Source organism: Pygoscelis adeliae, unplaced genomic scaffold, assembly GCF_000699105.1.
Source record: "Pygoscelis adeliae isolate BGI_AS28 unplaced genomic scaffold, ASM69910v1 Scaffold85, whole genome shotgun sequence".
Classification (NCBI taxonomy): domain Eukaryota; kingdom Metazoa; phylum Chordata; class Aves; order Sphenisciformes; family Spheniscidae; genus Pygoscelis; species Pygoscelis adeliae.
In genome coordinates this window covers 4,966,629-4,980,576 of record NW_008824900.1, presented here as the reverse complement: position 1 = coordinate 4,980,576, position 13,948 = coordinate 4,966,629, and the positions used below count along the sequence as shown (strand labels likewise).

The window sequence follows — 13,948 nt, the reverse complement described above, 5'->3', positions numbered from 1 at the left end:
ACTGCCTAAAAAAGAGGTGAATTATTCATCATAGGCCTGTCCCAGCACAGAGCTCTATTGGTTGTCAGCCATTTTCACTGTTTCAGGGTGTTCCTTCTGTGTGACAAGACATTTCAAAGGGGATCTTTATTATCCCTCATTCCAACCGATAAAATGTCCTTTGGGCCAGGAAAGAAGTTATGGGAATGCCCACAGCGTTGCTTGGGAGACAGCTCCGCTGTCAGGCATGTATAGCTTGTTTGTCCCCTTATTGTTGACTCTGAATGAGGTGAGATTATGCATTTCTTTCAGCACACAAATCCAAGAATAAATGGAAGGGAAAATCCCCAACTCCAGGGAAAACAGTGAAGGGTTGAGAAAATGGGGGTGGAGACTGTGTCATTTCCAAGGAAGCAAAGTTGTTGTTTAATTTTTTAATGCTATTATGACACAAGATTGAATTTCAATGTGGATGTAGATTAGCTAATGGACCATTAAGTGAACAAGCTGCATACTGACAAAGAATGGTCAAAGGGATGGGGAGAAGGGACCCTCACTTGAGAGAGGCTTGAAGGAAGCCTGTCACACAGCTTCTGCTGGGGGCTGCATTTACATTTGGCGTCTGGATTTTGATGCTGGATTAGTAGCTGTAGTGAATGTGGCTGTGTATGCTTTAAGCAGTGTGGGCAAGAGTATGTCGGATTCACTCTGCCTAACTCCTGTACCCCAGTCTGACCCGAAAGAGTTTGCCTTTAGGGCATGGTCTCACCATTTGTTTTTCTCATAAGGCATTCTAATGGCTAGTTACTACCTAGTTGGGTGTTAGGATTTGCACGTTTCTAACTTGTGGGTGTAGGGAGTATAACAGAATATTTCCCAGGTAAGGAAGATGTTCTGATTATCAAGATGAATTAAGATACTGTAGTTACATGGATGATTTTGCTATTTGAGATTTGACTGTTCTTTTCTGTATGACTATAATAATAACTTTACCAGGAACAGAAGTCTTTGCCTGCTGTGAATTGGAAAGCCTTAGAAGATAGTATTGGGAATGGCCTGTTAGGTCACTTAAACCTGGTCCATGACCAGGCACAATTACATCCTTCCTGAAATCGGGGCTGAAGTAAGGTTAACTGGCAAGGTAAGAAACCAAATAAGAAAGAACGGATGAGGATCAAAAGGCAGGGAAGTTATGCCATGGCAGGGAGAGAATAACCATAGCTGTTCAACCAGCAGACTTCAGGGAGAAGAGTGTGTCACCTCCATCTGATTCATGCTTGGCCTTCAATTCAAGGAAATCGCTTGTTCTTTAACATGTGTAGTTGAAAAAAGAAATCAGACAGCTGAAAACCAGAAGTATGGAGAAGAGACAGCTATGTAATTCCGAAGAGATAATACTAAATTTACTGGAGAGAAGGCCTCATACTTTCATTGAGAACATAAATTAGTAGGCAAACCCAAAGATGTTAATCGAACACATTTTCAAAGCAACCTTCCTTGTGATTACATGGGCTTATACTTGGCAGCAAGTAAGGTGTCAAGCTTTCAAAGGGTAAGTGTTTGTATATATCAGAAACACTTTTACTGGGAAACATTTTACTACTATACCTTCCAATCTAAACTATACTATGTTTATGCTTTCAGAGGAACTTTTTTTTTTAAGTAGAGCTACAGTAAGTCTACAGATAGAAGGAAAAGCAAGCTTCTGTGTAGAATAAAAGCCATGCTTCTTTATGTTGCATTTGGGGGTGGGAATGGGAGCTAAATTTGCATGTAGTTTGCTATTACAATACTACAAATAGAGGCATTCCCAATGAGGTTATTGTTTATCTTACAGCTCTATTTCAATGCAACCTGCCTTAAAAAATAAAAACAGCCCACCTGACCAGACACTTCATTCTGAAGCTTTATTATTAGGAAGTAAAAATAGCTGTTTCTTTGTGAAACTTTCCACTGAGTTATTAGATGGGAGCTTGTCTAGTCAGCAGGTGTGAAGCAGAATGAAGTCAGTCTACAGTCTAAAATTATATCACCTGGAAATATATTAGTCTGGAAATTTTATCTTGACCTGTGCTGTGGCCTCCAGCTGATGAGCCACCTGAGCTTAGCAGCAGCTGCACACGCAGCACCTTGTGATGACATCTGTGAGGCTCCCCAGCTCCCCGATCATGCTGCCCATAGTGTATTTGCATGTGTCAAAAATGCACGTAAGGCCTGTGTTTAAAAATGCTTTTGAAGAACTTCATTAAATACAGTTTTTAGCATATTTTGGAATATTTTGTAGATCATGAAATGTAGCCTGTTTCACTAGCTCCATAGTGTTCAGGGTTTGGTAATTTCTTTTTAAAATAGACCTTAAAGGTAATGATGGAATGGGATGGAATGGAGTGGAATACATGTGGATCTAACTGAATTTTAGCTATGGAATTACAAATGTTATCAGAATTAATACCTAGGTAGGGCTTCATGTACGAGAATAAATTTCAATTTGATGAAATTAATATATTAATGCTAAAAAGAAAAGAAGTCCCAAAAGAACAAAAACATAAACAATGTTTGTATTGGATCTGAGAAATTATTCCCTCAGCCTATCAAACAACATGGTAAGAAATTACTCCATCTTCTTACTGAAAGACAGCTTCTTTTTACTGAAAATGTCTTGGCAGTCTTAAATTAAAATCAAATGCTGGCACTGGGTTATTCCAATTTTTCATTGCTTTTGGAAGCAGCTCCTGGAAGGAAGGTCAGGAAGTCAAAGTAGGTCTCTCCCTAGACCTTTGGAAATGTCACTTAGTGGAATTAGACTTTGTTTGTATGATTTTTACACGAAGAAAAATGTTTTCTTTGGAAGCAGAGCAGTAGTCCTATGTCTAAGCCTTTCACATTTGAAGTGAATAAAGAATTGAAGTGAATCTGTATGACATGGACCATGATTAAAACTTGTGCATTATAAAGTTAGATTAAGATGAACTTAAAAGCTACTGTATTTAACATTCTGCTAATTTTTCAAGTAATGAGACCTCTCTCCCTTCCTGAACTTTGGATCAGGTCTGAGAGGAACACATCTACATGCTATTTAGCCTTTAAAATACCATTTTCCAAAAGCTTCTACTGAGGCCAAAATAACAATGTGGTGAATAGTGTATGTGCAAATGAAAATAATCTGAAAAAGGGAGAAAACAGCCTCCATTCTCAGTAGGGGACAGACTGGGTAGGTAATACAGAGCCTGGTTTGAGTCAGGATGACACTGAAAGGCTTGTACTACATAAAAATAGGCTTCTGTCTTCTTGATAATGTGTTCAGTTCAATTTAATATTTGATTAATTTGATTTCCAGCATCACATTTTAGAAAATAAAAATTATTGCTGGTAATGTAATACACATCCAAAAGTACCTCGATACAGTAGTTTCTGAAAAACATTTGTTTCAGCTAATAGGAAACTGATACTGCCATATAAGTTAAGTGGGGGGTGGGAGTGGTGGGTTTTTTTTTTAATGTGAAGTCTACTACAGGTAGCTATTTCACTTAACAGAAAAGCGTGGGTCAGCTCTGAATTGCTCTTAATTTCTTTCAGCCATGCACATGCAAATAAATTATTAAACGGAACTATTCAGCTTCAACTCTACAGCTAGATTGAAATACTTAGGTTTTTTTAAATGAAGTAACCCTGAGGTAGGTTTTTCCATTTTGCCCACAAGAGCAAGGGGCAGCTTGTGAATGAAGGGCTAGAATTTCTTTGCACTGAAAAGTGTGTGGTAATGTACTGCAAGTAAAATAGCTGCTGTATGTTGTAGCAATTCAGCTTAGCCAGGGAGAACAGCTCTTCTGCTACTACAGTCCGATGCCCCAAGCCTGTCAGTGTTTAAGAGGCATTTGGACAATGCCCTTAGTAACATGCTTTAATTTTTGGTCAGCCCGAGTTGGTCAGGCAGTTGGACTAGATGATCATTGTTGGTCCCTTCCAACTGAAATAGTCTATTCTATTCAGTTTTAACTAATCCTGTGCTGCCTGCAGAGGTAAGAGCAGTTATGCTTGGGCTTTTCCCCAGTAAGATGGGATATTTTCACACAGCACCAGATGTACTCCAGCAGAACTTTTAAGCATTGTCCAAACCTCAGTTAAATGATCTTTCTCATAAACTTAAGGCTAATATAAAGTTAGTTTGACTATTGTTTCATTTTGTGTTGAGGCTGTGTCAGCAGTTCTGGTCATAAATCAGGATCTTGCTGTATAAACTCAGAGAAGATTATGGACTTCTCTTCTGGGTTATAACCACAGTGCTGCATTTTGGTTTATTATTCATTTGTATGCTAGTGGTGCGCATAGCAGTCACTGAGCACTGTTGCTTGTGGGACTGACTGACATCCTAAATGAAAGCCCTTCTCCTTATATGTTTGCAGCCTGAAGAGAAAAGCAAGGGAGGGAAGGAAGATAGGGGCACAGGGAAGAGAGGAGGTTTTACTCTTGGATTACACTGTAAATCAACGGCAATGCTGGTATAACCCAAAGTATCTTGTTGCACTCTGTTCTCTAAAGCTGGTTTCTGCACAGCTGTAATATTACGTTTGTTGTTGTGCTTTTTTACAGACTGCAGACCTTTTCATGGCTCTTGTGTTTGAGCTTCGACATCTTTCTCTTGAGGCCTTAAAAGTGCTATGGCAAAGGTCTTCATTTAAATGCAGAGACAACTGGTAAGGCCCCTTTAGTAATTGCATTTAAAAAAGTATATAGGAAAGAAAAGTGTTGTAAATATTTAAAATAGACCAGTGTTTTAAATCCATGCCCAAATGTTGGATTTAAATTTGGAGCACTTCAAAGGAAGAATGTGTATTACAGATTTTGTTTATGTGACAGAAGGATGATATTCTCTCCTTACTGAATGAACTTTGTGTACAAAATAGACTTTCCTGTCCCATGCCTATTCGCACGGACAGACTTCCTGTTTCAGGAACAATGTGAACAGGAAACTTGAGTCATGGCTTAGATGGAAATCAGTGCTGCTGGTTTTAAGTGTCTACTGCCATTTGTTCTGAAAAAGCTTACCTGGATCTGTACCTTCAGTGCCCTTAGTACTCATGGGGGAGAGGAGACAAACGTTAGGCCGGGAGTATGGACATGGTGGAGTCACATCTTTCATAACAGCCTGATCTCAGGATGGTTTGTACCGATCATTGAACTGCAGCTTTAAAGATCAAGGTTTGAGACTTTCAGAAATACTAATCCGGTATTATTAAAATCAATACAACTTTTTTTCTCCCTCCGAAATCAATATTCTGAAAAGTGTAAACAAAGAAACAAGTTCTTTACTTGATTTCAGTACAAAATGTCATCAGCCTGTTTGAAATTCATCTAATGTCAGGTTTTATGTTTGTAACAATATCTTAAACTTTACTTCATGCAAAAGGAGCAAATTTTGTTTTCTTAGGTTTATTCTCACCTTTTGACAAATAGTCATGTTAATATTCTTAAATACTAGGAAGCCATCTAAACTACTCTGCCTCTTTCTGTATTAACTTTAGACTAATTTTACTCAGGACAAGGTCATTAACTTCAGGAGCTAAAAAGAATCCCATGCAGACTACTCTCTTACTCTGATGCAAGTGCTTTTACCCAGTTTAATTTAACTGCTTCCTAGTTAATGCAAAAGTGCCCATCCACCAGTATAGGAGGGTGGGTACAGAATATTTACAGAGGGACTCTTTAAGAGCTGAAATGTGTATTGCCTGTCATGCTGGTGTAACCTTTCCACTTAAATAAGGTCTAAAAAAGCACAGGAAGTAAAAGCTAGTTTTACTATTTTCATTTGTTATTGGCAAAATGAAAGAAAAAAACCACCTGAATAAAAAATCAGTGCTTTAAGGTACCTCAGTCTTTAGAAGCCAAACTTGGGATATGTTTTGGCTTCATTTTCAGAGAAAGCAACTGAATATTTTCTTAAAAGCCTGGTTATACACAGTTCTTGAAACACCAATACACTTCATCACATCTTGGCTGAGGCATATTTCCGTAAGGTCACTAAACCGAAGGATAATGTTGATTTCTATGGAATCTGGCATTTGCTAAGCCAGTGGACTTTTATTTACTTTGAAAGAAGGAAGCCCAACCTCAATGTGTTTGTTATTTGATTCTTGAGTATTCTGGTCATTTTAGATTTGCTGTGCTTTTTTCTTGTGTTACAGGCAGCCACTAATAGATGCTCTCCCATCTTGTGCTACAGAGGCATGTGTTGTCCTAATGAAAGAAATCATAGCTTCCGGAGAAGTCGAGGAAGACAAAGTGGAATATTTCTTCTGGTCATTTTCATTCATTCCTAAACCCACCTCAGGCATGATCGAATCTCTTGCTGTGAGCGGATGTTGTTCTTTTTTAATTTATCATCAATCTAGCTGTCTCATGATTTTTGTGTTTTACAGTAATAAGTTTTACTTTTTCACAGAATTATACAAAACTCTATCTGTCCAGGTAATTTTAGTGGTGAAACTACTGGCTATTTTAATCTTGATTCCAAAAGAGGGTGCAGTCATGTTTGGTCACTGGAGCTTGATTTACATTTGTAGCCTAGAGACTTTTTTAAAAAAAAAAAAAAGTGTGAACTATCCTGTGGACTCCAGAGACTGGTTTAGACTAATTAGTTTTGAGGTTCAAGGACAGGGCAGTGTAAGGAAAATGATATTGTTGCATCTACCCCCTGCTTTGGATAAAGAGCTTGATTCTCCGGTATGGTCCGTTACAAGCTTTGTATTTAGCACCCGGAGACATTTCAGTCCTTTGTATATGCAGTGCTATTGCAGCTTTTGATATTTTTCCTTAACTAAGTTAATTGTATGTGGAGTAATACTGGCTCCATTTAATAGTATATTTTTCCTTTAAAGGTCTGTTGTTCTGCTGGGTTTATACTGTGTAATCTGTCATGCTCTTAGAGTCTGAAGTTGGATTTGCTATGGTTTTTTGTGAAGCTGTAGTGTTCCAGGTGGTAAAATCATAGATAGTCTTGTAGCTTAAATAAGCCATTAAGAATATTTTTTTAATTAAGTAAAATGTTATGCCTGCTTGGCTTGTGTGCTAATGAACCATTGATCAGCCATGGAGAATCTTGCGGAGTATATCACAACCTGCTGTTCCCAATCATACACGTTCTGACCAGGATTACAAAAAACAGCTCTCAGTGTTAGCAGGCTTTCCACAGCATCTGCATGAAATAATGAATCTTGAGTTCATTTGGGCTTTGCAAACATTGGTTGAAGTGGTGGGATTTTCAATAGTAACAGGCTCGCTTTGGAGGATACAGAAATTTGGAATTTGCAGGTTTATGGGACAGAAAAACTTATTTTCATTCTAAAAATGGTGAACTGCCCATGGTGACTACTGAGCTGTCAGTGCTTTTTGCGAAGTCTTGGGGTGGGACTTAGGGAAACTGTACTGGTGAGGGTTTTACTATTTTGAGAGTCCTGGAAAATAGTTTAGATTTGTTTTCACTCTCCTCCTGAGCACGCAGGGCATGATTTCTTGTGAAAAGAACTGAGGTCTGTATCATGTTGACACTAATTTAGCCCATATGTTTACATGGGAAGGTGGAAGATTTTTCCACTATATCTCTGCAGGGTTGTCCTTTTTTGTTTGTTTGTTTGTTTAAGTCCTTTAAGGACTGTTTGAAAATATGCATTGTTGAGATTGAGTTTTAGTGTGTAAGTATTTTGATGCTTTTATTTTCTATTCTGTGTAACAGTAATGATGAGAGTGACTTTTCTGAAACACCCTGTTCTTTTTCTGCTTGTTTACAGCCTTTGCTGAAGTCACCGGGAGCAAGCCAGAGCTGCTTCTTAGGAGTAACTGCTCTCTTACATAGGTTTTGTTCAGCTTACAACTCCTGTGATGATGTACCTGCTGTGCAGAGTGTGATGATGACTCTTGGGAAATTTTTGGGAGGAAACTGTACCGTGCAAGATTCAGAAGGACTCAGCCAGGTATCAGTCATATAGAAGCATATGATATAATGCTTTACTTTTCTATTCCCTTTATGATCTAGAACTTGTTTGATGACAATGGCATTCAGTGGATTTCCAGAAAGCCATGAATACAAGCTTTGTAAGTGAATATTCTTTGGTACGATGGGCAGATAAAATTTTGTAATCGAACAAGTACAACCTATCAGCATGGGTGTTCTTGTGTATTTGAATAAGGAAGAGTCTTGGGTCTTCTGATGAAGCAAACTTCGTGACGTGGGATATGGAAGAACACCCATCACTCCCGTGTAAAATGGCACATTGATGAAAGTTTCCTATTCCTTTATTGACTCAAATTCATGTACAGTTAGTGTTAGCTGTGTTATTGTTGGCTAATAAGTTCTGCTGAGTCACAGTGTTACTACCTGTAAGTCAGTCATGATATTAGGAGAGGAAAATCGTTCTTAGTTGCTGTGTGTGATCTTGAGTTAGGAGTAATTCCTGTCACAGTTCTGGGGCTTTTTATCTTTAATTGACATTTGCTGCTGAAGAAATATCTTTATATTTTCTGTTTGATGATCTACTTAAACAATCGGTTCTTCCTTATCAAGCTTAGAAGATAGAGATACTGGTGACAGTGTATCAGATAGCAGTAAGAGCCCAAGAGCTAAGTTTATCTCATGTATTTTTGTCTGTTTAATTTTCCAGTGTGCAAGCTAAACACGTGGGATTTGTATTTGTCTTCATACAGTGTGAGCAGTCTGTTCACTTTTAAGTCTTACCCCATTTATTGAAGGAATAACTTAAAAAACCAGATTTTATATATTGGGAGCCTTGAACAAAATTTTGATTAAAAAAAAAAACCAAAAGAGATTCCATTGCTGAACTTTTTTGTCTTCCTGTTAGCCATAGAATCGTAGTTTCTGTGTATGTTTTCAGTTTCTTACTATGTGCTGTATGAAATTACCTAGTTCATTTTGGTAGAACTGGGATTTTACATGCTTTGGGGATACATTACTCTCATTAGAAAAAATCGGAATACATGATGTATCTTTTAAAGTCTGTGCTCTCCATTGGAAAGAGGCGTCACCGCACTGGTGAGTGGTCTCATGTCTCTCAGAGGTGCCTCACTGGTCTCTACTGAGCTCTTAGGAAGAAGTATTTCAAAAAAGCAAACCAGCCATTTAAGTTTCCAAAGATGGATGTGGAGTGGGATTTTCAAGAGAAGCTTTGATTTCAATGTCGCTAACTGATTGTCAGTGGGATTGGTATGGTCACCTGAGCATCTGCTCTCTCCCTGCTTCCTCTTACATCCATTGCTGCCAGCTGGCAAGGAGAGTGCCATATGGGTAGTTCCAAGCTAGGATTGTGCTGTTGGACTGGATGACTACACATGCCAATTTGCTAGCAGTTGACCAAATGAAGCAAATGTTTATTCAGTTTATATTGCAATCTTTCTCTGTGGGGAAGGGCACTAATTTCTCGGCTCTACTGTGGTGGGTTAACCCCAGTAGGCAGCTAAGCACCACACAGCCACTTGCTTACTCCCCCTGCAGTGGGATGGGGAGAGAAGTGGAAGGGCAAAACCGAGAAAACTCATTGGTTGACATAAAGACTGTTTATTAAGTGAAGGAAAAAAAACCTCACAAACCCCAAAACCCACAACCCCCCCAAAAAGTGATGCAAAAGCAATCACTCACCACCAGTAGACTGATGCCCAGCCAGTTCCTGAGCAGCAGATACTTTGGAACCACCCTCTCTCCCTCCACACACAGAGTTTTAATGCTGAGAATGATGCCATATGGTTGGGAATATTTCTTTGGTAAATTCAGGTCAGCAGTCCTCCCCTCTCAGCCTCTTACCCCCACCCAGCCTACTTGCTGGGCAGGTGGAGTAAGAAACAGAGAAAGCCTTGATGCTGTGCAAGCACTGCTCAGCAATAGCTAAAACTTTGTTGTATTATCAACAGTGTTTTGGTCACAGATCTAAAACACAGCACCATACAGGCTGCTATGAAGAAAATTAACTCCATCCCAGCCAAAATAGGTACACCCACCCAACTGCCTGTTTTCATGAAAACTTTGCTTTTTTTAACCCTTTTTGTCTTCCAATAAATCTGAATAAAATTAGCCAAGAGATTAGTAAATCAGAACAGGGAACTGATGAAGAGGGGCACAGTGAGGAAGACTGCCTAAGTCTCATTAGCTTCTTGACAACTGTTCTGTGAATTACTGCTGAAACACTGTTGAATATTTGAGATTTTTGTACTTGATTTGAGAATATTTGTACTTGATTTTTCTTATACTCTGTTCCACTGTATCATTCTCTGAAATGCTAAGTATTCATGTGAGAAGCTTGTTGTGATTTACAATACACTGTCATAGTTAGAACATTTTGTTAATGGTTTAATAGAAGAAAACACAAAACTTGTTTATCTCAAATACCTCAAATATCCAAATATCTCGAATGAAGAGCAGCCTCTTGAAACTCAGCAGCATGTTGCAGTGAGTGAGTGTACAGATGTGTGGGAGAGGTATCTTTGACTGTGATAGCTTTACTGAATATACAGAGCAGAGTAGGAGGGACCTCCCACCTGATGTCTCAAACCAACAGTCAATGGAGTCTTTGACCCAAACAGTTGTGGAAGGTTTCTGAACATTTTAACTGTGCTGGCTTCAGTATAGTTTTTTCTAGGGGACTGTCAGTAAAAGGAAAATCAGGCCCCATATTGCATTGAAGTCCCTGGGCTCTAAACTTTAATACAGAGCTTGTCATTAAAAATTCATTGATTGCCAGCAGTAGCATGCTTTCTGGGTTCTGAAGTTGCACAGGTTTTCTGTATGTTTAGCGAAGAAAACTGGTAACATTATGGCATCTGTTGACAAATTATTATTTTAAATTGGTTATTGTGTCCAGAACTCAGTGTTGAATCACTAAAAGGTCAAAATGTCTGTGATCAAAAGGGGCAAAATATCAAAGTCCTTGAAAAACTTTTACTGTATGTCACATCCATGACTTGTGTTTTTCCATTGCAATGCAGTTTTTTTAAATGCTTTTGTATTCCACCAGGTTTAAGCCAGGTTTTACTTAAAAGTGCTACATGGCGCTAGAACAGCCATCCATATTCATGAGTCTTGTCCTCACACTAAAGCCAGAGTATAGCTGATACAATAGGGGCTGCAGTAAATCCCCCAAATGATCAGTGATCATTTTAAACAGAGAATTTTGCACAGAAAATGTTAATGCAATAAAATTTTATGTACAGCTGACAACATGAGGAGAACTTTTTATTCTACCTTGCTTTGTATTTACAGATGCAACTGGTGTTAAAAGCCATTGGAAATGCGGGACTGGCAGCAGCTTCACTAGCTCCTGTTTTGAGCTTGTGTGCTTCCCTGAAAAGTAATCCGATCGAAATTCGTCTAGCTGCTATCCAGGCCTTCAGGCGCATTCCCTGTTCTGTCAGGGTAAGTGATTTATTGCCAGCAGGTGACTGATGGCTTCCTGGCGCTGTCCCAGAGTTTTGACTTTCTGGAATTGTTATGAAGCATGCAAGCAAATAAGGAACAAGTGTAAACATGTCTTCCAGCAGAGCTCCTCTGCTTTTGGAGAGGTTGGTAGGACCACCCTGCTGAATGGACCTATAATATACTTTGCTATAGTTGAGGTAACACATCCAGTGACTGAGGTAATGCTTATGAATTCTTAAAAAGTTACTTCAGTTGGGTGCCTTATGTCTGTGTGAGTTATGCTGAAAATCCACAGTACTTGATTTTTCTTACAGTCTGTTCCACTGTATCGTTCTCTGAAATGCTAAGTATTAATGTGAGAGGCTGCTTGTAATTTACATTGTCATAGAACATTTTGTTAATGGTTTAATAGAAGAAGACGCAAAACTTGTTTATCTCAAATAACTTGATACTAAAAAGAATGGCAAAGCCAGGAGTGCTAGCCTGGGCAAAGCTGCAGTCCTGCTCCAGAAGAGCAAGAGGTTCCACATGGACTTGCACTTGGAGAAGCATTTTCTATGGCTTTTAAAAATTTAATCACGGCATGGATTGCCATAATCTGCTTGTTCTGCAGTTATGAAGCTCGGTGTTCCTCCTTAGACCTGTTGAAAGTATGAAGTCTATATGTTGTCATACACCTCATCATTGTCCAGCAAATGAACTGCTAAACTGACACCCTGTGGGTGGACTGGGGGTGTTAAATGCTAATAGAAATGTTACTAGTATCAGTCACCAATCTTAATTCCTGGAATTTCACCAAACAACTCATATTAGTTGATACCGGGGAAGTATTGAACAGAATAAATTTGTTACAGTCCTACCCTTTGATTAAGACCAGTAGTAATGATCTTAATAGCCTGTTAACAAAAATGTAGCCATTGTTGTCTGTGTATTAGCTGTGGCACATGTGTGAAATATAAGAGAACAACTCTCCCCTGTGGTGGAATAAAACTGTCATTCACAGTAGTGCTAGCAAGTGAGGCTCTGTGTTGCAGACAGTCCTGTATAAATTAGTCGGTACAGTATTCAGGTCATAATGACAGTTTGTTCTGGAAATTTGTGGATAAGGTAGTATGGAGAATATGTACATACATTTGTATACATGTTGCATGAAGTGACTTTGTCAGGTATAAAGCAATGGCTGTCTCTTTCAGAAAGAAAAACCCACCTGTACCTGAAAGTGCATACATGAGGTGTTTTAAGGGAGTAAATATCATAATTGTCTTTTTCTTTCTTGGTTATCTTTTTATCTTTTTCTCTTAGAATGCTATATTAGTTCAGCTGTATCAAGCAACTAGCGAAGATGTGGAAATAAGGATTGCTGCTTATTATATAGCAATGAAATGTCCACATGAAGAGTTATTTAAACAAATACAAAAGACTTTGCTGAAAGAAACGTCCAGTCAAGGTTAGCCAAGCAACTACTGAAGTCTTACACATTCCTAGTACTTCAATGTAACATTTACTTTACAGGTATAATGGTACCAACCTATATCAATTTTTATTTAATATTAATACTTTGTAGGTTGTTTTAAAAGACTATTTGTATGATGGCCACATTTTGTATTGGAATTGTGATACTGTTACTTTAGCAATAGTCAGTAAGGAGTGACTCTGAAAGAAGTAGTTCCCTCTACTGGTGACACTTCATTAGCTGAATGCTCTTGAGATGCATGGAATATCTTTGATATTTAGTGCATTAGAAATACAAAGGGATAACTGCAAATTACGTTTTGTTAAGTTGAGAAAGAAGCAAGTGGCAGGAAAAAATATTGCAAGCTGTATGTATAAAGTAAACTTTTTCTCAATCACCTTTTTAATGCTCCTAAATTCCACATTTACTATTTGTTTGCTTGATGTAATACAAATATTTATTATAAGGACTCACTACCATGGTCTTTCTTTGGTACTATCCTCTTTTGCAGTTATTTTGCGTCAGTTTTGATATGGTTTTAATATGGATCACCACTCGCAGAGGCAATCGTCTCTGGTGCAGGCACATTCCGCAGAGGAGCAGCGGCGGATCACCATGTACAGGGGGGTTTCCTGAGCTGGGGAAACCCCAGGGGAGCGCAGAGACCCACTGGGAGCCAGCAGCTCTCGTGAGGGCGGCTGATGAGGTGTGGGCCGGGCCAGGAGTAACGGCTGCCACCCCCCACTCCCACTAAAGGCAGCCCCAGGGAGCGCCAGCGGCCAGGATGGGTGAACAGGGCGTGGCACGTCAGCTAGGGCAGGGCGTGGCAGTTTGCGTGGGAAGGTGCCTCTTCGAAGGAGGGGCATTCCACTGGCTGAGTGGGAGACTTGGAGTACACATAAGCCAGCAACCGGGCACCGTTCTGTGACCATCTGCACAGGTCAAGGGCACTCATCCTGCCTGACCCTCAAGGCAGAATGGTGGGCACTCGTCTGAGGGTAAAGGCCACGGCTCCAGCTGGGGGATCTGCACCATCTACGCCAGCGGTGGACGATGCCTCCACTCAGATGGAGCTGCTGAAGGGAGAGGCTGGAAGGCAG

At 39.4% G+C, this 13,948-nt stretch overlaps 1 protein-coding gene across 1 annotated transcript in view; it reads left to right on the top strand.

The window, feature by feature from the left end:
- The window catches only part of LOC103917624, a 114,715-nt gene that overhangs the window by 14,655 nt on the left and 86,112 nt on the right, over nt 1–13,948 (top strand). The window contains exons 9-13 of the mRNA XM_009324811.1: nt 4,570–4,673; nt 6,162–6,327; nt 7,764–7,946; nt 11,240–11,392; nt 12,698–12,842. Coding sequence (XP_009323086.1) covers nt 4,570–4,673; nt 6,162–6,327; nt 7,764–7,946; nt 11,240–11,392; nt 12,698–12,842 — 751 coding nt within the window. The remainder of the gene's footprint in view (nt 1–4,569; nt 4,674–6,161; nt 6,328–7,763; nt 7,947–11,239; nt 11,393–12,697; nt 12,843–13,948) is intronic.